This window comes from Papaver somniferum, chromosome 1 (assembly GCF_003573695.1).
Source record: "Papaver somniferum cultivar HN1 chromosome 1, ASM357369v1, whole genome shotgun sequence".
NCBI classification, from domain to species: Eukaryota; Viridiplantae; Streptophyta; class Magnoliopsida; order Ranunculales; family Papaveraceae; genus Papaver; species Papaver somniferum.
The window spans coordinates 129932526-129954474 of record NC_039358.1 but is presented as its reverse complement, the minus strand read 5'-3'; the positions used below and the strand labels follow the sequence as shown (position 1 = coordinate 129954474).

At 35.8% G+C, this 21949-nt stretch overlaps 4 protein-coding genes across 4 annotated transcripts; 3 read left to right on the top strand and 1 right to left on the bottom strand.

Moving 5' to 3' along the window:
• The first annotated feature begins 453 nt into the window (after nt 1-453).
• LOC113350738 lies at nt 454-1816 on the top strand. The gene is made up of 2 exons (XM_026594865.1): nt 454-1269; nt 1562-1816. The coding sequence occupies exons 1-2, from the start codon at nt 454-456 to the stop codon at nt 1607-1609; spliced, it is 864 nt and encodes a 287-aa protein (XP_026450650.1). The 3' UTR covers nt 1610-1816.
• Nucleotides 1817-10869: 9053 nt separating this feature from the next.
• On the top strand, nt 10870-13150 carry LOC113350733. Its single transcript, XM_026594857.1, has 4 exons — nt 10870-10954; nt 11192-12355; nt 12448-12569; nt 12722-13150. Exons 1-4 carry the CDS (start codon nt 10870-10872, stop codon nt 13148-13150), a joined length of 1800 nt encoding a protein of 599 aa, XP_026450642.1.
• A 1165-nt stretch (nt 13151-14315) lies between these two features.
• LOC113350730 lies at nt 14316-15374 on the top strand. Its single transcript, XM_026594854.1, has one exon. It carries the CDS (start codon nt 14316-14318, stop codon nt 15372-15374), a length of 1059 nt encoding a protein of 352 aa, XP_026450639.1.
• Nucleotides 15375-16022: 648 nt separating this feature from the next.
• LOC113300440 (titin-like) lies at nt 16023-17671 on the bottom strand. Its single transcript, XM_026549660.1, has 2 exons — nt 17286-17671; nt 16023-16519 (listed from the first exon to the last, which is right to left on the bottom strand). The coding sequence occupies exons 1-2, from the start codon at nt 17502-17504 to the stop codon at nt 16232-16234; spliced, it is 507 nt and encodes a 168-aa protein (XP_026405445.1). The 5' UTR covers nt 17505-17671; the 3' UTR covers nt 16023-16231.
• Nucleotides 17672-21949: the final 4278 nt, after the last annotated feature.

The window sequence follows — 21949 nt, the reverse complement described above, 5'->3', positions numbered from 1 at the left end:
AGTTTGAAATGAAAGCGAGCACGATACATATGCTCCCTGTGTTTCGAGGGGTTGAAGCTGAAAACCCCTACCACCATGTGAGAGAGTTTGAAGAGATTTGTGGGACTCTGCGTTTCACTCAAATGCCGGAAGAGTCCCTGAAATTAAGATTATTTCCCTTCTCCTTGAAGGAAAAGGCTAAATCTTGGCTCTATGCCCTGCAACCACAGTCAATTAAGATGGGATGATCTTACGAAGGAATTTTTCAAAAAGTTCTTCCCAAATCACAAGACTGCGACCATTCGTCAAAGTCCGAATATCTTTGTGCAATTATAGGGTGAGACCTTAGCTAAATACCTGGAGAGGTTCAATGACTTATTGCTTCAGTGTCCTCACCATGGTTTCGAAAAATGGAGACTGGTGCAAATTTTGTATGAAGGTCTAGATGTTGCCACCCGAACAACAGTTGAGTCAATGTGCAATGGTTTATTTATTGACAAAAGTGTCGATGAGTCGTGGACCTTTTTACATGAAGTTGCCGAGAAAACTCAGCAATGGGAGTCTGTTAGAGAACCTAGGAAGTCGACCAACAGGGGTAGTGTTCATAAGATAGAGTCTGACTTTGATGGTAATGCGAAAATTGCATCTTTAGCTAGGAGAGTTGAGGCTTTAGAACTGGAGAAAAAATTGTCTAGCATTGAAGAAAGTGTCGGTCTATTGACCCAAAATCTTTTGAAAAATCAGAAGACCACTGACCAACGTTTTACAAGTCTAGAACTTAAGATAGGTCAGATCTGTGATGCGCTTAATGACAGGGAAAAGGGTAAGTTTCCAAGTCATCCTGAACAAAACCCAAAAGGCACATTTCAGGCAGGTACGTCTTCTTGTAATGAGACTGCACATGCTGTTACTACTCTTCGTAGTGGTAAAGTAGTCGATAACAATGTAAGCATGCCTGAAAAGAGTGAGTCGGAGTCAGACTCATCATTGCATACAATGCCACAGAAAACATCCATTGTAGAAAATGAATCTGAGCATGTTTGTAAATCTAAAAATTCTACTGATGTTAATGTTTCTTTGCCAACTAATGTTCTTGTTGCTCCATTTCCTCAAAGGTTGGTGCAGCAGAAGAAAGGCACCCATTACAATGAGATGTTCAAAAGAGTCAACATCAACATCCCATTTCTTGAGGCAATTAAGCAAATCCCTACATATGCTAAATTCCTCAAGGATTTGTGTACACAAAAGCGCAAGCGTAATGTGCACAAACGTGCCTTTCTAGTTGAGCAGGTAAGTTCTATCATTCAAAACAAGACTCCACCTAAGTTTAGAGACCCAGGTTGTCCCACAATCACATGCAAGATAGGTGACCATACGGTCAATAAAGCGTTACTAGACTTAGGGGCCAGTGTGAACCTACTGCCATATTCGGTATATGTGCAGTTAGGTCTTGGAGAGTTGAAAGCAACACCTATAACTCTGCAATTGGCGGACAGATCCGTCAAAGTTCCTCGTGGTGTGGTGGAAGATGTTTTGATTAAGGTTGATAAGTTCTTTTTTCCTGTGGACTTCGTTGTTTTAGATACTCAGCCTGTGCAGAACCCAGACTGTCACATTCCTGTCATTTTAGGACGTCCCTTCTTGGCGACGTCCAACGCAATCATTAACTGCCGTAATGGAGTGCTGAAATCGTCGTTTGGTAACATGACTGTGGAGTTGGATGTTTTTAATGCTAGCCAGCAACATTTATATCTTGATGATAATGATGATGTGCATGAAATCAACATGATTGAAAGTTTGGTTCAGGAATTACAAGTATATTAAAAAGAAATTGTAATAAGCCACCGAATTCTTTGGCTAGGCATGTTAGAGTTTTTAAAGTTTCCAAGTTATGGCTAGGCTATCCCCTAAGTTTTATTGCTTGCACAATACTGGAGGAAGCAAACAATGTTTCTTATTCAGTTTAAGCAATGGAATTCTTTTCGTATAAAAAAGCTTTCCTAATTTGGGGCCTACGACTACAAGACAAAAATATATATTTTTAAGTAAAATGGATAACCCCTTATCCAAACAATTTACTAAATGGAAAAAATTACCCATGATTAATTAGTGTTAATTTGGGTCAAAATCGTGAAGTCTAAAGCTGAACTACACATTCTATCCTAATTCGAGACATAGCTATAAGTAGACTAGAAATCAAGTATATAACTCTGATCAACTAAACTTAAAAAACAAGCTTGAGATAGCAACCTTGCGAGTTTGGCCGAGCAGTGCTCTAACAACATGTTATACAATTTTTTACGTTATTAGCATGCCATATTAATATTTAGCACTATAACCAACTATTAACGTGCCAAGTTATCTTCTAGAAACTTAATAGGTTATAAACATGCCACATCACAAGTTTGGCGTCCTAGTTGGCCGTGGAATAATTGTTTTCATAACAACTCCATAAAACTCAATCAAACATTTTTTATAAGTCATTGGCATATAGAAGGCTATGATTTAGCCAAAACAAGAGATAGTCCATGACTCCATTAATTCCGATGAAACATCAAATACGTCACATGGGGAGATTCTTCATAGGGTATTGGTATGGTGGTTTACAGCAACATGCGACATGGCAACACCCCATGATGAAAAGTTACAAGTAGGCCGAAGGTTATAGCAGTTGGAGAGATAATGGATACGGTAAAGGGAGTTTTTGCAGAAACTAAATATCTCACCTTACCTCCATTATCTCAATATTCTCCATCTCTCCATAATCTCACAACCTCCACTACTTACGAGAAAAGCAATGTGTATCCTCAAATACTATAACTAGGCCACTTAGCCTATTCAGAAAACGGAACAAGCTTTTCATACCCAAAAATCTTTGTTATTCTTCATAGCTCAACACCCAAATACACAATTCAATACTACTGCAATTTCTTTAACTTTTCTGCTTCCCTCCCCTAAGATCAACCCAACTTCTCTCCTCGTGACCAAAGCAGGACGGAACAACTACTTTTGTGGTTTAGGCTTGTCATGTTCGATTTTGATTTTCGAACCTAAAGAGAAAGTACCACCGATGTGTATTTTTTTTTTGCATAGAAGTAACTTTTAGGAACTAACAATTAGCCGCCACAGGTGGAGATCAACCTCTCAATCACGAAATCAGATTCTTCAACCAGCTGAAAGTTAGTTCTTCAACCTTTTGAAAACATGGTAAAGCTCAGATCCATTGCAAGGGCTGATCCTAGTTCCACAATGGTGCAAATTCTGAGAACCCTCCTCGGAATATCACCCCGAAAAACAACACCACTCCTCATGCCAACTACGCTGGAGATGTTGCCAACACTGAAGACGTCAGAAACGAAGAAGCACCTCCAAGAATAGCAGCCTGATGGCCATTATGTTAGATATTAGGACCAAACTTTTCAACGACCCTTTATGAAATTGCAAGTATATTAAAAAGAAATTGTAATAAGCCAGCGAATTCTTTGGCTAGGCATGTTAGAGTTTTTAAAGTTTCCAAGTTATGGCTAGGCTATCCCCCAAGTTTTATTGCTTGCACAATACTGGAGGAAGCAAACAATGTCTCTTATTCAGTTTAAGCAATGTAATTTTTTTCGTATAAAAAAACTTCCCTAGTTTGGGGCCTACGACTACAAGACAAAAATATATATTTTGAAGTAAAATGGATAACCCCCTTATCCAAATAATTTACTAAATGGAAAAAATTACCCATGATTAATTAGTGCTAATTAGGGTGATTAAGTGATGTTTAATCAAGTTCACCCTCATCATCAAAACTTGAAAAAATTTAATTTTTTTTTAAAACTCGACAAAGAATCGGTTTATCTTAGTGCAATTGTAAACAGATTCTGGGTTGCGTTTTTTTATTTGACAAAGTCAACCCAGAATCGGTTTTTGTTAATATACACAAAAACCGATTGTAGGAATCAATTTTTAGGAATGTCAACATAATCCAATTATGCCATACTTTCATAAAAAAAATATTAATTGCATAGTTTAGGAAATTAGCGCATTACATATATAGGACAATTCACTATGCGAATTTTTTAATATGGCATCTCTAACTTGGTCGTCTCCTCATCCCATTGGAACACATTCTTGGTGAACGCGTAAATCTTGTCCCACTCAAGCTCCTGCGCGTAGTCTTTGTGCTTCACGGTTTTACCTTCTATGCTTAGCACGGTAATCAACTTCACATCATTTGGATTTGACGTCATTTCCCCAACCGGAAGATGGAAAGTATCCGTTTCCCCGTAAAATATCTCGGAGAAGGCGGAAACAAGAGGTTTGTCGTAACCAAGAACCAAATTGTCGACCCCAGCCAACAACCACGTAGATTTTACTAGCTCGATTACTTCCTTAACTTCTTCTATGGTTGATTCTGGTGCTTCCAACGGCCAATTCTTCATCATACTCACTGACGTTCCTGGCTTCGTACGCCGAACGACATCCTAGTGATCCTATAAAACAAAAAAAAATCTGATTGACAATAATCAAAACACTAGACGGATAATAAGTTTCATCTTATTACATAACATAAGCTATAGGTAGTTATTATGGTATGGCAGACGACGGTGGCCCAACTCTCTTTGTACTTACCTTGTTCTTGAACTTCTCCTCCTTGGACTTGTTCTTGAACTTCTCCTCCTTGGACTTGTTCTTGCACATGTTCTTGAACTTATCCTTCTTCTTCATCGACTTCCTTGTCACTTTCTTCTTCATCAACTTCCTTCTTCACTAACTTCCTTGTCACTTTCTTCTTCATCAACTTCCTTCTCAGTTTCTTCTTCACTAACTTCCTTGTCACTTTCTTCTTCATTAAATTCCTACTCACCACTTTTTTCTTCAACAACTTGAAAAGACGAGGGTACCCAAATACACCACAATCTTTTTTTTTTACATACAAGTCCTCTACCGAATGTGATCGTCTTTGTAAAGAGTCGAGACAATACGACAATTCGATTTTGTGTGATCGTCTATGGATACGAGATCGAGGTAATACGACAACAAGATAACTTGCGTGATTGACTATGGATACAAGATCAAGACAACTCAATAACAAAGTGTGTACTTGATAATAGGTTCGGTAATAACCAAACTCTATAAGATCACTATCAAGTATTACGGAGTTAACGTACTTGTGTATTTTACTTTATTATAATAAAAAATTATAATACGAAAATCAAAGCAAAAGACACAGTAAAATTTTGTTAACGAGGAAACCGCAAATGCCGAAAAATCCCGGGACCCTAGTCCAGTTTTGAGTACTCTCATAATTAAGCCGTTATACAAAATCTAATACCAACTTTGTATAGTTGAGACCAAGAAGACTACCCCTAGCTACTTAGTTCCCTCAGTATCCCTGCACCGCCGACTTCTAGAGTCACGCACGTGAATATCAAGTCCATTGGATCGTATTCCAAACAACTAAGGAAGAATTTGTTTGGAAACCAGTCTAATCAATCTTGCTACAAGATATAGATGAGTTATTGACAAAGGCTCTTCCGTTAAATCTAATAAACTCCTTTATCTGGTTAGATCAATCTAACTTAAACTACCGAAGTAGTCAAGTACAGATTCACATTCAATCAATATAAATCTCAAAGAGAAATATAGAGAATGTCGATCTCAGGAAACTAATCAATCATATCTATCAAAGATAAATCGATTCTAGTTGGATCCCAGGCGATCAAGATTTGTGCACTAAATCCACAAGATACGAAAACTAATACGAAATCTTCTTCGTCTTCAAAATCTGCACAACACCACTTGAATATCTTGTGATCAATCACACACAGAGCGGAGTCTGTTAACACTGGATTATCACAAGATGTCTTTAGATCTAACAATAGCTCTAAAGATCTCGTCGATACTTTGATCTAGTCTGAGTGAATCTTATATCAGAAGAGAAGATTCTCAAGCATAAACAAACCAGGTGCAATCAAAGTTTCAACAACCGTTAGTCAATAAAATCAAATCGAAAACTAATAACAGTGCAATTATCTAGTTTCCCACCAACGGTACTTGTAGAGCTTCTCAATCCCAAAGAAGACTTTAAAATGAACGTCCGTAAGAGATTTCGCTTAATTAGGTTACTCTCCTCTCCGAATAGGCGACTCCACCAGAAACAACAAGAAATGAAGTTTGCATGGCTCTTAGGGTAGTTTGCTAGAAATGCAAACTTAGATATTTATAGACCAAGGATGTTTGAACACCAAGGAATTTCCAAAACCGAAAATATTCTCAAGATATGCAATGAATGCCCAAATTCGGTTTTCATAATTCCAATAAATGCTTGTCCAATATTTCCGAAATATCTCAATAAAAAATATCCAATTAGTAAATGCACGTTACTAATTTTTGTTCTCTAGAGCTATGCATTAATTGCTGGTAATGAAAGCATATAAAATCAAAAACCTTAATTAAAAGATTCTTAATTTATTTAGGCACAGGATCACCTTGAGTACCGAGGAATATTTTTGAACAATAAATGATAAGAGTTACTGCTCGTGTTCAAAGTATGTTGACATATTTTCACTACAAATCCTTATTTCATATTTCCATGGATTTTCTTTCTTGGAATCGGTTACAACACACTTCCAAACAAGTATATAATTGGTTTGCCAGTATTCCAAGATTATTATGTGATTGATCATACCAAATCACAATGGTTAGTTGTGATCGATCTTACCAAGTCACATACATGGGTACCGATCAGTTATACCAATCACTAGGATCGGTTATACCTAAATATGGTACCCACTTGTGATCGGTCACACTAGTCATTAGGATAGGTTACACCAGTTATAAGGATCGGTTTCATCTACACATGGTATCTACTTGTGATCGGTAACACCAATCACTAGGATCGGTTACACCAATTACAAGGATCGGTCACACAACACTTATAATCGGTCACAACAATTACTAGGATCGTTCACACCAATTACAAGGATCGATCATACAATCTCATGGTGATTACTTAGGATCGGTTACACCAATTACCAGGTCCGGTCATATCAAATCATAAGTCTAGGCATTGTGATCGGTTATACCAAGATACATAACCTGAGTTAAGATCGGTTCTACCAACTCACACATATTGGTCATCCAAAGATATGCAATGAATATCCGGACCGATAATCCTATTGATTTCCCTTTTGATTCATGAAGCAAGTTCATGAATGTACTTCCTTTAAACAAATGTAAAACAGTGTTTCCTAGAATGAAACCTTCACCATAACCCATACACATAATCATAACACTTATACAAGATTATGTCGATGTCATATCTACGAAGTTGAAAAGATAAGCGTTATACTTCGTAGTCTAATTCCTTAATACTATGATCATACTATTATGATCATGTCACATCACTAGAGTATTATATAAAATATGTACAATATATACAGCTTCGCAGTTATATTTTCAATATATCACGACTTGAAAGATACGTTAGGAATGAAACAGTTCAAGTCAATATTACTAACCTCAAGAGGAAGGATAATGTCGTCGTTTTAGTTCGTTATATATTCTTCAGGTCTTCGGAGTAATACTTGTATGTATCAACATTCCTAGACTTTATAGTCTAACCTAAACGAAGTTGACTATAGTATTTAATCAAGCGACTCTAGATGAGTTTTGATACCAAAATATGACAACCAAACTTGACATACCAACGTTTGGTGAGTTCAACCGAGCTATGCTCTAACACAACTTCTCTATCACCACCTTCTTCTTCAGTAGGTGTAGCAGAATCAGATTCTTCTTGTGTTGGTTGCTCCGCTTGAGGTGGTGGGTCATTGATGCGGATTCCTTTGGCTTTGGGTTTACTCCCAAAGCCAATTTTTATTGTCCTTTCGACAAGGTCCCAAGCTCTTAGGAGAATCAAAGTCATTTTTCCTCTTATATTTCTTTTCGGCTAGCCTTTGTTTCTTTCCCTTATTATCCCTGGTGAATACAGAGATAAGCGATAAACAATAATGGAATTCAATGCATATTTTTGAATTCAAGGTATACAATCGGTTTACTCGATATACATATGAAGTTTGATTCCTAACATAACACATCAACAATCGGTTTATATAAGTGTTCATGTAATCCGATTCTAAAAAAAAAAATTATAGAAAAATTGGCATTTTTTCTTACAGGAATCGGTTTACTCGATACACATATAAAGTCTGATTCCTAATTAACATAACACATAAACAATCGGTTTATATAAGTGCTCATGTAATTCGATTATGGGCTAACCAGTTATGAAATTAAAGGCTACACAATCGATTTTTGTGGACACACATGTAATCAGATTCTAACAAAAAAAAAGTTACAGAAAAGCAGTTATTCCTACAGTAACTGAATCGGGCCATGTGGGCATTAACATTGACCGATTCTGGTTCAAATTTCTCAAACCAGAAAACACATGCAGGACAATCGGTCTTTGTGGGCATGAACATAAACCGTTTGTGTATGCAATCGGTTCACAAGTACATTGACATAAACCGATTCTGGTAAACCCATAAAAATCTGATTTCAAAATTTCCAACTTTTGAGCGATTTCATGTTATTTAAACCTAGTTTAGAGGATTGTGTTGATAGAAAAGTACCTGATTCGAGTCATTTCCTCTTCTTGTGCGATCAAAGATGGTCCGTCTTGCTCAACCGTTTTCTTCTTTGGTTTGTTTCGGATCACTTGAACAATTCCGAGATTGCTCTCACTAGGATAATTCCTGTTAGTAGCATGCTTCACTAGTGGTTGATTCGGCATTTTATAGAAAAAAAAATGACTAATTATTTTTAGACGATGTTTTGGTTTCAAAAAAAAATGGAGAAAAAGAGAAGAAAAATCGGTTGATGAGAGGGATAAAAATGAAACTGAAATAGTTTTAGATTTTATTATTAGAATTTCATATCGGTAGACTAGTGATATTAATATTTAAAAGAGTAAATTGGTAGCTTCACCAAATTTAGACACGTCATATTCTTTACTATTGGGTAGATGAAAACCAAAACTAGGAGGGCAAAAGAAAACCAAGGCGTGTCTTTGATGATTTAAAAGGAACCAACTGGGCAGGTCCCTTGTCCCATTATAAACTGATTTTAGTAGGCCGCCTGCTGGACAGCTAGAGGTGGCTTTCACATTAGCATGTGTTAAATTTACGAGCTAAACATTTTAAAATGTTAATCTAATAACTGGGAAAAGAGCTTAGGTTCCTTCCTACTAGGATACCTATAAATGTGATTATTCAAAGTCAAATTGTCATAAAAAAAAGTGCATTCATTATTCTCGGATTCAACTACTTCAATTGCATGACCTTGTCACTTCATCCTACATATATAACTGCTCCTGAGTTTATCTTTTATTTCATAACCGGTCTCTCTTTACCAGTTCAAAAACCAGTCTCTCGATATCTCTAGTAAACTTAAGAATAATGGATAAAGATTTGGAAGAGTTTCAATCCATGGGGATTTTCAAAATCTATATTGAAGCTTACAAGGTCACACTATCATGGAAAAAGATCTTTTCACAGATCGCATTGGCTCTAATCCTTCCTTTAGCTATCATTTCCCTAGCACAGATAGAAATAACCGACCTACTCAAGAAGAATATTGAATTCAACTTGAATACCGCATTGAGAGCCATCTGCACAGATAGAAATAACCGACCTACTCAAGAAGAATATTGCCGAAATTTCGGATACCGGTCTAGAACGGTACGGTATGAAGGATATCGGGGATACGATATTTACCCGATAAAATCGGCCGATACGGACGAAACGATATTTTCCGAAATTAACCGGTACCGGTCATTTTGTGTAAAGTGTAAGGGTAATCTTGGTTTTTCAGTTCCGGTATAGGTTAAATCCCTAAAATTTTCATTCGATTGTTTTCAGTCGAACTGTGGAAGAGAAAAGAAAGGAACTGTGGAGGAGATGAAGTGAAAAACAGATCGTGTTCTTCAAATACCTGATTCAGCAAGTCGTGTTCTTCAAATATCATCATTGAGAATCCAATCTAAGGAAGGAACTTTTGATTAGCTGATGTTCTTCATCTAAAAATCTCAGAGACTATTGATTAATTGAAGGTTAGGGTTTTGAAATCTCAGAGACTATTGATTATTATTGTCTTTTTTTTTTGCTTTGATTAATTAAATTCGTCAACATCTTCAAAACCCACTTATTTTTGAGGGTTCATTCTTATTAATAGACCTTCTTTATTATTGGTTTTTTTTTATTTTGGTTGATTTATTAGCTATTTATGTTTTAGGTTATGGCTATGAATTCTTCTAGTGCATCCAATGCAAACACCACAAACAATATATGTGGTTTATTGCCTTCTTCTACGCAAGCTAGGGATACGGCATGGGAATGGGGTGAACGCAAAGACCCAGAAAATCCAAATATTATTACTTGTTTGTTATGTAACAAATTAATCCGTGGTGGTGGAATCACAAGGCTTAAGGAGCATCTCGTAGGAAAGTCAGGGAATACTTCACCATGTCCGAATGCAACCACTTCTGTTATCAACAAAGTAAATCAGTTGTTTGCTGTAAAGAAGACCAAAAATGCTCATAGGGCTAACATTGATTTAGTGTACCAGCGTACATTCAACTCTGATGAAGGCTCTGATGTTGACACAGATGTTGGGGAACAAGAAGTTGAAATTGATGGCAATGTTGGCAGTGGTAGTGGTGTTGATTTACATGTTCAAAATCAGACGAAGAGAAAGCGAATAACCCAAAGTAATACAAGAGGTCCTATTGATTTATATATGAGGACAGATCACAAGAAAACTCAAAAGGTCACCGCTGAAAGGAACTGTGCAGTGAAAGAGAAGTTATTAAAGACTGCATGAAAATGCATATCATCTTGGATGACTGAGAATTCAGTGGCATTTAATACCGTTCGTTTCCCAAGTTTCAAAGAAATGATCTTTGCAATTGGTGATTATGGGAAAGGTATTTTTGTCAAACCTTGTTTTCCTTGATGAACTAGTTCCTTGCTTGTTCCTTGATTGATGCTTGCTTATTCAGAACTAGTTGCTTGTTAAATGTGTGAATGATATAACATGCTTCTTAGAAATCTCATAACATCTGTGTTGTCTGGAATTGCATAATGTGTTGACTATTGCATAATATGCCGACTATTGCAGACTATTGCATAATGTGCTGACTTTTTTTTTTTGTTGATGTTAGCTATGCCCCCCCCCCCATCTTACCATCAGATTCGTACCAATCTTTTCAAGGACCGATTAGAAGAAATGAGGATGTTCGTTGATACCTTTAGGGAACATTGGAAGAGGTTTGGATGTTCTATCATGTCAGATGGTTGGACGGATGGGAAAAAGAGACATCTTATTAACTTTTTGGTGAATTGTCCTAAAGGTTCAGTATTTTTGAAGTCTGTGGATGCCTCAGATAGAACCAATGATGCTGATTTCATTCGTAAGCTTGTAAAGGAGGTAATTGCTGATGTTGGTGCAGAAAATGTGGTTCAGTTCATTACTGATAATGGTTCTAACTTCAAAAAGGCAGGGAAGGACTTAATGCTTGAATACCCACATATATTTTGGACTCCTTGTGGTGCTCATTATGTTCAGTTGATGCTAGAAGAACTTGGTTCCAAGCTTCCAAGAATCAAGACAGCCGTCATACTAGGTACGAGACTAGTTACATATATTTATGCTCATTTTCAAGTATTGAGCTTAATGAGGGAGTTGACTGGTGCAGACTTACATAGGTCTACAAAAACTAGATTTGCAACTCAATATTACACACTAGAGAGTCTTCAAAAGTATAAAACTCCTCTGCAAATGGTGTTTGTGAATGATAGGTGGGTAAAAACTAGGTTTGCAAGAGAAAATGTGGGAGTAAATGCACTTAAAATTGTTACAAATATCAAATTTTGGGAAGATGTCGATTACTCTTGTAGGGTGCTAAAGCCTTTAGTTAAGGTAGTAAGATTAGTGGATATCGAACGCAAACCTACAATGCCTTCTTTTTATGAGGCAATGAGAATAGCAAGGGATCAACTTGAGAAGAATTTGGCTGAAGATAATGATACTTGGGTTATAGTTAAGGTTGTTTTTGATAAGAGATGGAAGAATAACTTTAATCATCCTCTACATTGTGCGGCTTATTATCTAAATCCTTCCATATTCTATAAGATTCCAGCTCATTTGATGGATAATGGTCCAAAGTACATAGAAATCAAAAGGGGACTTCATACAGCTATGGAAAAGCTTATAACCAATGAAGATGAACTTGAGATGGAAACAACTGAATTGAGAATGTACAACGATGCTTATGGAATCCTAGGAAGTCAGACTTGCAAAAAAAGAAGAGACAAAGATCAACCTCGTAAGTTTTCCTGTACTTTAAGTTTAAAATTTGGTTACGTTTGTGTTAAATAGGTTTGTATTGATTAGCTACTTTGTTCATGTTTATGACAGATGATTGGTGGATTACATATGGAGGAATCGATGTCCCAAACCTACAAAAATTTGCAATCAGGGTATTGAGTCTTACTTCTTCTGCTTCCCCATGTGAGCGAAACTGGAGCACATTTCAAAATGTGAGTCTTACTTGTTCTATCTTTACAGTTGCATTATGTTCTTTGCAAAGTCATAAATTTCAACAATGCATGAAACAACAATGTATGTTCTTATCACAACAAACTGGAATGCATGAAACAATCAGTTTAGTTACTTATTTTTTGTATTTCAGTTGCACACCAAGAAGCGGAATCGCATAACACAACAAAAATTGAATGATAGTGTATTTATCCAATATAACAAAAAATTGCAGCGTCGTTATAAAGAAATTGCAGAATATAATGATGATGGGAAAGCTCGTGACCCTATTTTTCTTGATGAGCATGATGAAAATGATGAATGGTTGGATCCACAGAACTTACATGACTTGGCTGTAGAAGGTGATAATGTAACTTTGGATGATTTTCAAGATATTCTTGGCGAAGAAAGTCGTCCAGTTGATAGTAGGGGTGCGTGTAGCTCTCGAAGCAAGTCTACTTACCCAACCGATTCTGAATATGATGGCTATGATACTGATCAATTGATGTTAGACACTGATAATGGACTACTTGATGGAGCTAATGGAGCTACTGAAGATGATGATATCTATTATTTAGAATAAAATTGTATTATCTATGTTTAGTTACCATTTTAGTTTGTAAACTTTAAAGTTGGTGAAGTTACTCTCTTGTTTCCGGTTTGAACTTTAAACTTGTTTAATTATCCTTTTATGTATTGAACTTTAAAGTTATTGAAGTTACTCTTTTGTTTTTTTTGATAAAATTGATGGTATCTATTATATTTTATCCGTAAATTTAGAACCGATATTAGACCGATATTTCAACGATAATATCCCCGATATAAAATCGTACCAGTGTATCGGTCGCGGCCGAGATGAACCGATATCTGATATTAACTACATTGGTGATGATGTATTTTTTTCTCTTGAAAACTTTGTGATGATTAATAAAACTCGAGTGGATTGATTACATATGCCTTATGCAGCGTTGTTGCAACCATAATCTTCCAAGTACAATTAGAAATGTGCGAATGCCTACGAATTATCTGAGAGTCATAACAATATAAAGCTAACAAAATCAGATTCTAAAACCAAATGAAATTCTGCCATGATTTTTTTATCGGAAAATGGGTCATTTGTCCAAATATATTTAAAACATGGTTCAAATGGACGAGTAAAAAATTGTATGGGTGAAATGGACACCAAAAAAATAGCAAGAATGAAACTGGATTCATCCTGACTTAAATTTAAAAAATAGCAAGGATGGATGCATCCTGATGTAAATTAAAAATACCAAAAAGTATTTGAAAATGGGTATGATGAAACTGTTTACATCCTGGCTATTTTTAAATTTTTATCAATTTAAACAATATCAAAATCTAAATGTCTTTTTCACCCAGAAATTATTGATTTTGATCTTTTTAACCAATTTTGTGTTTTTTTAACTATGTGCCTCTCCCTACAATGAAGGTGAATTTCTTTGATAATGCATATGAAATTAGATAAATAGGAGCCACCATGGGAAGTCAAACTTCGATACGCGTTCTAAACATTAAAATACGGTGGAGCTTGTGCTCTTTCCTATTAAGAAGGGATGTGACTGACATACAAAGTCAATTGCTCAAACTTCTTCCTATCTCTTAGATTCAAGTACTCCAATTGCATAATTAAATCGGTCATCCCAAATTGCTCCGTCCTATATATTTCCTCCTACATTCATCTTCATTTGCTAACTAGCTTTTCTTTCTCTTTTCCAAGCTCAATAATCATGGATAGGAATTCAGAAGAATTTGAATCCATGGGGATCTGCGCCATCTATAGAGAAGCTTACAAGGTCACAGTGTCATGGAAAAAGATCTTTTCACACATTGCCTTCACTCTAATCCTTCCTTTAGCTATCATTTTCCTAGTTCAAATAGAAATATCTGCACTGCTTGCCAACAAGATTAAATTCAACCAGATAATAGATGAATACCAAACTGGAAATTCCAGTTATGCAAACATCCTCCAAGCTCATATTTCTTCGGAAATTATAATTCTCTATGCATCAAAAGTCATCTGCTGGATCTTTATCTGTGTTCTCTCCCTGCTCTCAACATCCGCTGTTGTTTACACGATAGCTTGTATATATTCTACCAAAGATATCACTTTCAAAAAAGTCAGGGGTGCAGTTCCTAAAGTTTGGAAAAGACTTATGGTCACTTTCTTGTGGAACTTCTTGATCGTGATTGTGTACAACTTTATCATGGCTCTTGTGATCTTTTTGTTGGCACTTTTATTTTTAGTCTTGTCTCAAGTATTTTCTTTCAAATTCGATGTGAAATCAACCGCCGGCATCATTCTTTCGGTGATACTCATGGTATTTATCTTTATCCCTTACCTGATTGGTGCCATGTACATCAGCCTTGTTTGGTACTTGGCCAGCGTAACAGCGATTTTGGAAAACATTAGTGGGATTGAAGCTATGAAGAAGGGGAAGGACTTACTTAAGGGTAAGCTTTGGATTTCTTTCTTCACCTATGTTACGTTACAAATCTGTTATTCTGGTACACTATCTGTCTTTAGCTCGTTGGTGGTACATGGCCATGGGGGATGTTTGGCTGTGGTTGGTCGAGTCATTTTGGGTATTTTTTGCCTGGTATTGCTGGTAATGTTCCTTCACTTTGGTCTGGTAATCCAAACTATCATTTACTTCGTCTGCAAATCCCATCACAAAGAAAACATCGACAAGTCTAGCCTTGCGGATCACTTGGATGGGTATCACCATGGTGACTATGTACCTCTTAGTAGCAACGAAAACGTTCAGCCCGCAGGAGCTTTTGTTTGATTTTTATGAACTTCAAGTTCTTAATATTTGCATACACAGAACTATAGTTCGGTGTGAATTTATTTCCTCTCTGTAATGTGATTATCAAATTTTGTGATGTTGAATAAAGCTTTCGATTTGATTACATATTTAACTGTAGGAGGGAATGGTAAAACAATAATTCTCTCATTATGTATTTTTGGAGTAAGAATCCAACTTCATAAAATTGGAAACAACAAAGAAACTAGCAAAAAAAAAACAATAAGATGCACGTCATCATAGAACAAGGACATGTACTCAACGATGTAAGGAATCATTTGTTTACCAATATTAAGAAGTACTTGTCCACTCAATCAACCTAGAATTTTTCATATTCTGGTTCTTTCCCAGAAAATCAACACTTTTTAAACAGTAGAGATGCTTATAAAGAACTAGTCAATTCACCCAAAGCCAAACTGGATGTTGAACAAACGAAGTCAGCTCATTCACCTGACTTTGATGTCATTACACTCACCATTTTAACCGTTGGAGCAATGGCAAAGGAAACGAAGTCAGCTCACAGACCAAGAAAATGGTGCATCATTATAAAGCACGGCATATATAGGCAACAAGGACATTATGGATGCACCTCATGTAAAGCTAATAAAATGAATTTCTAACCAAACCAAATGAAAATAAGACTATCTGGAATTATATGTTCATCATTGAATCAACAAACAAATGATCTCATAAGTCATGTCATAATTGAGGAAGGAAACAGAGAATAAAGACAGATAAGAAACCCACCCCTGTACTCGAAACAAACAATTGAAACAAATCCTTCCTATTAATGGTACTGCAAAAGAACAAAAGATATGCTTTTCTCAACTCACGCCCATTCACTTGCTTACTGCAACATCTCCTTTGACCTCAACGGCAGTTACAGGTTCGTCCTTCTTCTCTACAACCTTAGCATCCTTCAAGGGTTCAACAGATTCAACCTTCAAAGGTTCCTCTTTTGCTTCAACAACTACTGGTGCTGATTCAGGTTTTTTCTCTGTTTCAGTTGAGGATACTTCCACCTTTGATGTTTCTTCTACTTTAACGGCTTCAATAACTGGCACTGAGGGAATTGACACAGTCTCGGTTGGTTTCTCACTTTCAACAGTTGCTTTTCCTGGTTCACTCTGCAAGACGGAAGTAATTATTATATGTCATTAACAAATTTCACATCCCATGGTGATTTAAAAGGCAGAACTGGACGAATCAATAACATTCAAGAAGGTCAAAAAGCTTGTTAATACAATTTCGATTGAATTTGAATGATAACTTTTAAGATATTCGAGCTAGATGATTCAACAACCTTGAAAATGCACACTAATGAATATTGTTAATCAATGGACTTGTTCTAGGCTTATAAAACCATAATTATTAAGAACTCAAGGGATTCAGAATCAAAATCTAAAACATGGTCAGTAAATTAACTATGCAAACAAAGAAAAGCGCAGAATTTAATAATCTTGTGATACTCGACAAACACGTCTAGGTATCCAAAGCAGGACCACTGTAATATGTTTGGCGGGAATATCCGCATCTTTGTAAACATAAAAAGAAACAAGAAAAGATACATATTTTGGAGCCAAGAACGAGCTTTAGATTTTATTGGTAGAATATTTGTAAAAAAACATAAGCATCTTTTGCAAGGATCAGAGATAAGATTTAGATTAGATAGTTGATTTTTTTTCCAATTTTCATTCATCAAGAAATCCGAAAAGAGTTAGTCGGATTTATTTATCGATTTCTGTTTGCCAAATAATAAGAAACTAAATAGATGTCTCTGAAATACACGCCGTACGTGAAAAAAATCATTGATCGTAACATTGCAGACGATAATCAGAAACAAAATCAAGAAAAACGAAATACAAAAACAAGAGAAATTAGATTAGATTATACCTTCATTAACAGGGAGTTAAGAGAAACTGTTTTGCTTCCATCATCAGCCTTCTTATCCTCTTTACCATCAATAATCTCTTTAGTAGTAGTTTCTACTCCTCCATCATCAGTTTTCTTCAATTGTTCAGGGTTTTCTTCCTTGACCACTTCTGGTATTGGTTCAGGTGCTTGATTCATTTCATCTTTTAAATCTTTTGGTTTTGTTGCACAGGCTCCCATTATTAATTTATTATCGATCAAACAAACAGAACCCTTTTCTTCTCTCTGAAAAAAATATAAACAATATTCTATGTTCTTTTTCTTTCGAGAGAAGAAGATTTCAGAAGCAGAAGAAGAAAATTAAAAGATGGAGAGAGTTTTATTTAGAAATAAGATAAGTGAGATGTAAGGAGAGAAAGCTCTAGGGTTTATATAATAAAGAGAAATTATAAACCGTTGTGTCGTTCCGACATTCTTTCAATGGTGGTGAAGAATTTAAAATATTTTAAGGAAAAAGACAGACAGACACCACACGATAACAGAGAGAAAATTCAATTAATTTTCTTAATTAAATTAACAATGGAACTGAAAAAGTCGGGAGTTTTTTTTGTTAGAAAATCACAGGTTGTAATTTGTTTTCTTTTTACAGAAGTAATCATTTTTATTTATTGACATGATGACATGACGATGTTACAAGAGAAAACAGCTAATGCACTAAATCAATTTTGTCTTTGTTGTTTTTAGAAAGGCATAGTTAAGTCCGACGATTTTCATGGGATTCTTATTTTTAGTAATGGCCGGACAGGATACTGAAAGATGATCGCTTGTCATCATTTTTGGGCTTCCTCAAAACATGCCAGCATAGTTTTTCTCAAGAATAGTTACTGGACCAAAAGATATGCAAATCAAATGAGTCAAATTGTTAAAGTGTTTGAGATCACAGAATTTTGGGTTTTTTCCCAACAGCTACATCACTTTGCTTTGGAGTCATAACTTGCAAGATCATAGGGTAGTTCTAAGTTGGAACACTATGATTTAGTTTGATAAATTTCTAAGGAATCAAAAACATTTGGTATAAGTTAGTTTATTGGCTGGTGGGCTAGCACTCTTGCAGCACATGGAGTCAAAAATGGTTGTTTTTCCTCTTTTTGCTCATACTGCTTCCGTTAGTTCGTACAAGATGTTTGACATTCCCTGCTGGATTGTTTTTGAGTGCTGCTGCTGCTGCCTGTCATTGAACGTCCTAAAATCAGGGACTACTGTCCTGATCGTGCGTCTGCAGCTTATGCAAAAGAGAAAAAAAAAAGGAAGTTACTGTATTACTAATTTGGAGCTACATTCAAATATACCCCAACAGTGCAGTACCTCTTTGCTCTAGCCTGATCGCTACCTTCTTTCTTCGTTGACGAGCCTGAAGATGTTAGTTGTTCGCTTATGGACACTGGTGAACGCAAGCTAATGGATAGGATTGTTCGGTTTGAATTCTTCTAGCAATGGCAGAATAACAGGATTTGAATTTTGAATATTCTCTCTTCTCAAAGTTCAAACTCTTTACTTAATCGAGTACAGAAGTAAAACATCAAGTACAACTGTTTATTTTTTCAACTTGGCGGGGCTTCCAATTATGATACCACGGCCGGTTCACAAACTATAAAATCATATCTATTCGTTGGTGTATCCAATCCAATCCTCCACCCGCATACACAAAGAAATGTGTGTGGAGCTCCTCAAAGTTGCACGATTTCAACAAAGTAAATGAGAAATCATTACACTATTTAGGATACACAAAATTGGTCAAAAAGACCAAAAGCAAGAATTTCTGGGTGAACTAGATTTCTATGTTTAGATACTGTTTATATAGCCAAAAATCAGAAATATACTATCTAAATAACTAATTTGGTTATTTCACCCAGAATATTTTTTATGAATTAATTGGAACAGACCAATATGTCCCTATCTTCTTCAAATATTTACTGGGTTGGAGAAGAACAAAGTAATCAAATAAAAACAGAGTACGTAATTCATTGCAGATCAAATAAAAACAGAGTACCAAAAAAAACAGAATTAATTGCTCTGTTTTACGAATTAAAACAGAGCAAAAAACAGAATGCGTGAAACAGAGCAAAACAGAGTGCGTGAAACAGAGCAAAAAACAGAGTACGTGAAACAGAGTAAAAAACAGAGTACGTAATCCATTGCAGATCCTTCATCTCTGCCTCATGCCAACCACAACTGCCATCACCTGCACATCTGTAATGTCATCTCTTGCATCATTCCATTGCAATACCAACCAGTCCACCTGACACTTCACTAGAACCAGTTTCTCCATCATCAAAACAACACCACCAGTACCCATTAGCTCCATTACTGCCACCAGATCCAACAACTGCAGCTGCAACCAAACTCCAGTACAAGCACCTCCAAGCCATTACATTTAACTGCAACAACATCAGTTTCATATCCTCGACATCACAACAATCTCATTTCAGCATCACCCCTGCAACTACTTCATAACCAGCTGCAGCTCATCCTTTAGAGACAACTCGACACCCAAGCAATCCTTTTCCAACTGGAAGGACCTAGAGGAAATTAAAAGGAAATACAATCACCATTTAAGGAAGAAAAGAACATGTACAGAGGGGGTGCCCTCATTTCAATTGCCCTCAATTGTAAAACATAAAATTGAAATATTGAAAGGACATAGGGCCATTTACTGAAATGGTGTTGACATTTCTTATGTAATATGGCATGTGGGTAACGCATTAAGTAATCTAGTAATGAAAATCCAGGTATACCACGCTTCAAAACGAGATGAAACTGATTTCATCCAGCATATTCCGATGAAAATACAATTATATCATAGTCTATAACTATACGAAACTAGTTTTCATCCTGCATATTTTAACGAAAATAAAATTATATTACAGTTTACAACTAGATGAAATTAGTTTCATCCTTCGTATTCTTACGAAATTAAAGTATATCAATATGTAAGTTATATGAAACTGGGTTTCATCCTGCATATTTTGACAAAAAACAAATATATTACAGTCCATAACTAGATGAAACTGGTTTCACCAAGGGTATTCTGACGAAAATGGTATATCAATGAATAAACTATATGAAACTAGTTTTCATCCTGCATATTTTAACGAAAATAAAATTATATTACAGTTTACAACTAGATGAAATTGGTTTCATCCTGAGTGTTCTTACGAAATTAAGGTATATCAATATGTAAGTTATATGAAACTGGGTTTCATCCTGCATATTTTGACAAAAAAACAAATATATTACAGTCCACAACTAGATGAAACTGGTTTCACCAAGGGTATTCTGATGAAAATTGAGGTATATCAATGTGTAAACAAATTTCATCCAAATTCAATCAATTTCAGACTAGATTTTACATAAGCTTAACCTAGATGAAACTAGTTACATACAAACAAAATTCAATGAATTTTAAACTGTATTTTACAAAACTTAAACCAAGATGAAACCAGTTTAATCCAAACCATTTTCAATCATGTTTTAAGCTAGATTTACACAAGAAGAAAAAAAAAAGAATGAACTTTCACTCATAAAAATGATTCATTTCAGAAAATTAAGGTAGTTAACATCAATTCGCGTGAAATTGATGAATTCTGATAATAAAATCATGAAAAAAAATTAGGATCGAGAAACTTACCAGTGAAATTGATGGAAGAGAAAACCCTAATTTTGGTTTGAATGAATTTGAGAACTCTCCATTTAATTAGGGTTTGCCGGTGTTTGACGATGATGTTGATGTTTGCGGTGGTGGAGGAAGGTGGTGGTGTTGGTTGTAATTGCTGTGGATGTTGATGTTGGTGGTTGTAGTATTGTTGATGGTTGCAGTGGTGGAGGAAGGTGGTGGTGTTGGCTGTAGTTTGATGTAGATGATGATGGTGGTGGTTGTAGTATTGTCGATGGTGGTGGTGGTGGTAGATGTGGTTATAGTTGATGATGGTGGTGGTGGAGAAAGAGAATATCGATAGCAGAAGAATAACTCAATGGATTCGGTGGAGAGCAGTTGAAGATGGGTTTTGGAGATAATTGGTGGTGGTGCTGGTGGTGGTGATGAAATTTTTTTGAAGAGAGAGTTTGATTTTCCACGGTGGTGATGGCGGAGATGGAGAAGAGCTTGTTTTACACTTTTTTCATATCTGATTTGTGTTCGAGCGAAGAAGACGAGAAGAAATGATTCTTTTGGTCATTTGAAGAAGATGAAGAAGGGCAGTAACGTCTCTTCCCATTAAAAGATTCTTTTGGTCATTTGACCCAGACGGAAAGCTTACCCGTCCATTTGACCCAGGAAACATACATTTTTGGCTATATAGCCCATTTTCTGTTTAGGATATCCTTTCATGCAGCTCATTATGCCTATATAAAAGACAAAAAGTTAGAACCAGAATCAACCCTGATACGAATAATTTACCTGTGGATTCCATTTGGTCTGAATTTTGTCAAAATCATAATTATCATAGGTGTATGTTGAATACCTTTAAAGTACCACCTATCCAAAAAATTACAACTATGTGCTTTGTGAGATTTGACAACATAGACAGCGACTAGTTGACTTTGCTATTGGAATAATCACTTGGAGATTTATGGGCATATAAAATCGCACATTAACAGGAGTGAGTATTTTATTTTATCGTATTTTT

Excerpts from the sequence above, each read along its gene's own strand:
- LOC113350738 (XM_026594865.1), top strand. The coding sequence starts at position 454 with ATGTGCAATGGTTTATTTATTGACAAAAGTGTCGATGAGTCGTGGACC. Across the intron at positions 1,270-1,561 it reads GTGCCTTTCTAGTTGAGCAG|ATACTCAGCCTGTGCAGAAC; the intron begins GTAAGTTCTATC and ends TCGTTGTTTTAG.
- LOC113350733 (XM_026594857.1), top strand. The coding sequence starts at position 10,870 with ATGACTGAGAATTCAGTGGCATTTAATACCGTTCGTTTCCCAAGTTTC. Across the intron at positions 10,955-11,191 it reads AATTGGTGATTATGGGAAAG|CTATGCCCCCCCCCCCATCT; the intron begins GTATTTTTGTCA and ends TGTTGATGTTAG. Across the intron at positions 12,570-12,721 it reads ACTGGAGCACATTTCAAAAT|TTGCACACCAAGAAGCGGAA; the intron begins GTGAGTCTTACT and ends TTTGTATTTCAG.
- LOC113350730 (XM_026594854.1), top strand. The coding sequence starts at position 14,316 with ATGGATAGGAATTCAGAAGAATTTGAATCCATGGGGATCTGCGCCATC.
- LOC113300440 (XM_026549660.1), bottom strand. The coding sequence starts at position 17,504 with ATGGGAGCCTGTGCAACAAAACCAAAAGATTTAAAAGATGAAATGAAT. Across the intron at positions 16,520-17,285 it reads TTAACTCCCTGTTAATGAAG|AGTGAACCAGGAAAAGCAAC; the intron begins GTATAATCTAAT and ends TCCGTCTTGCAG.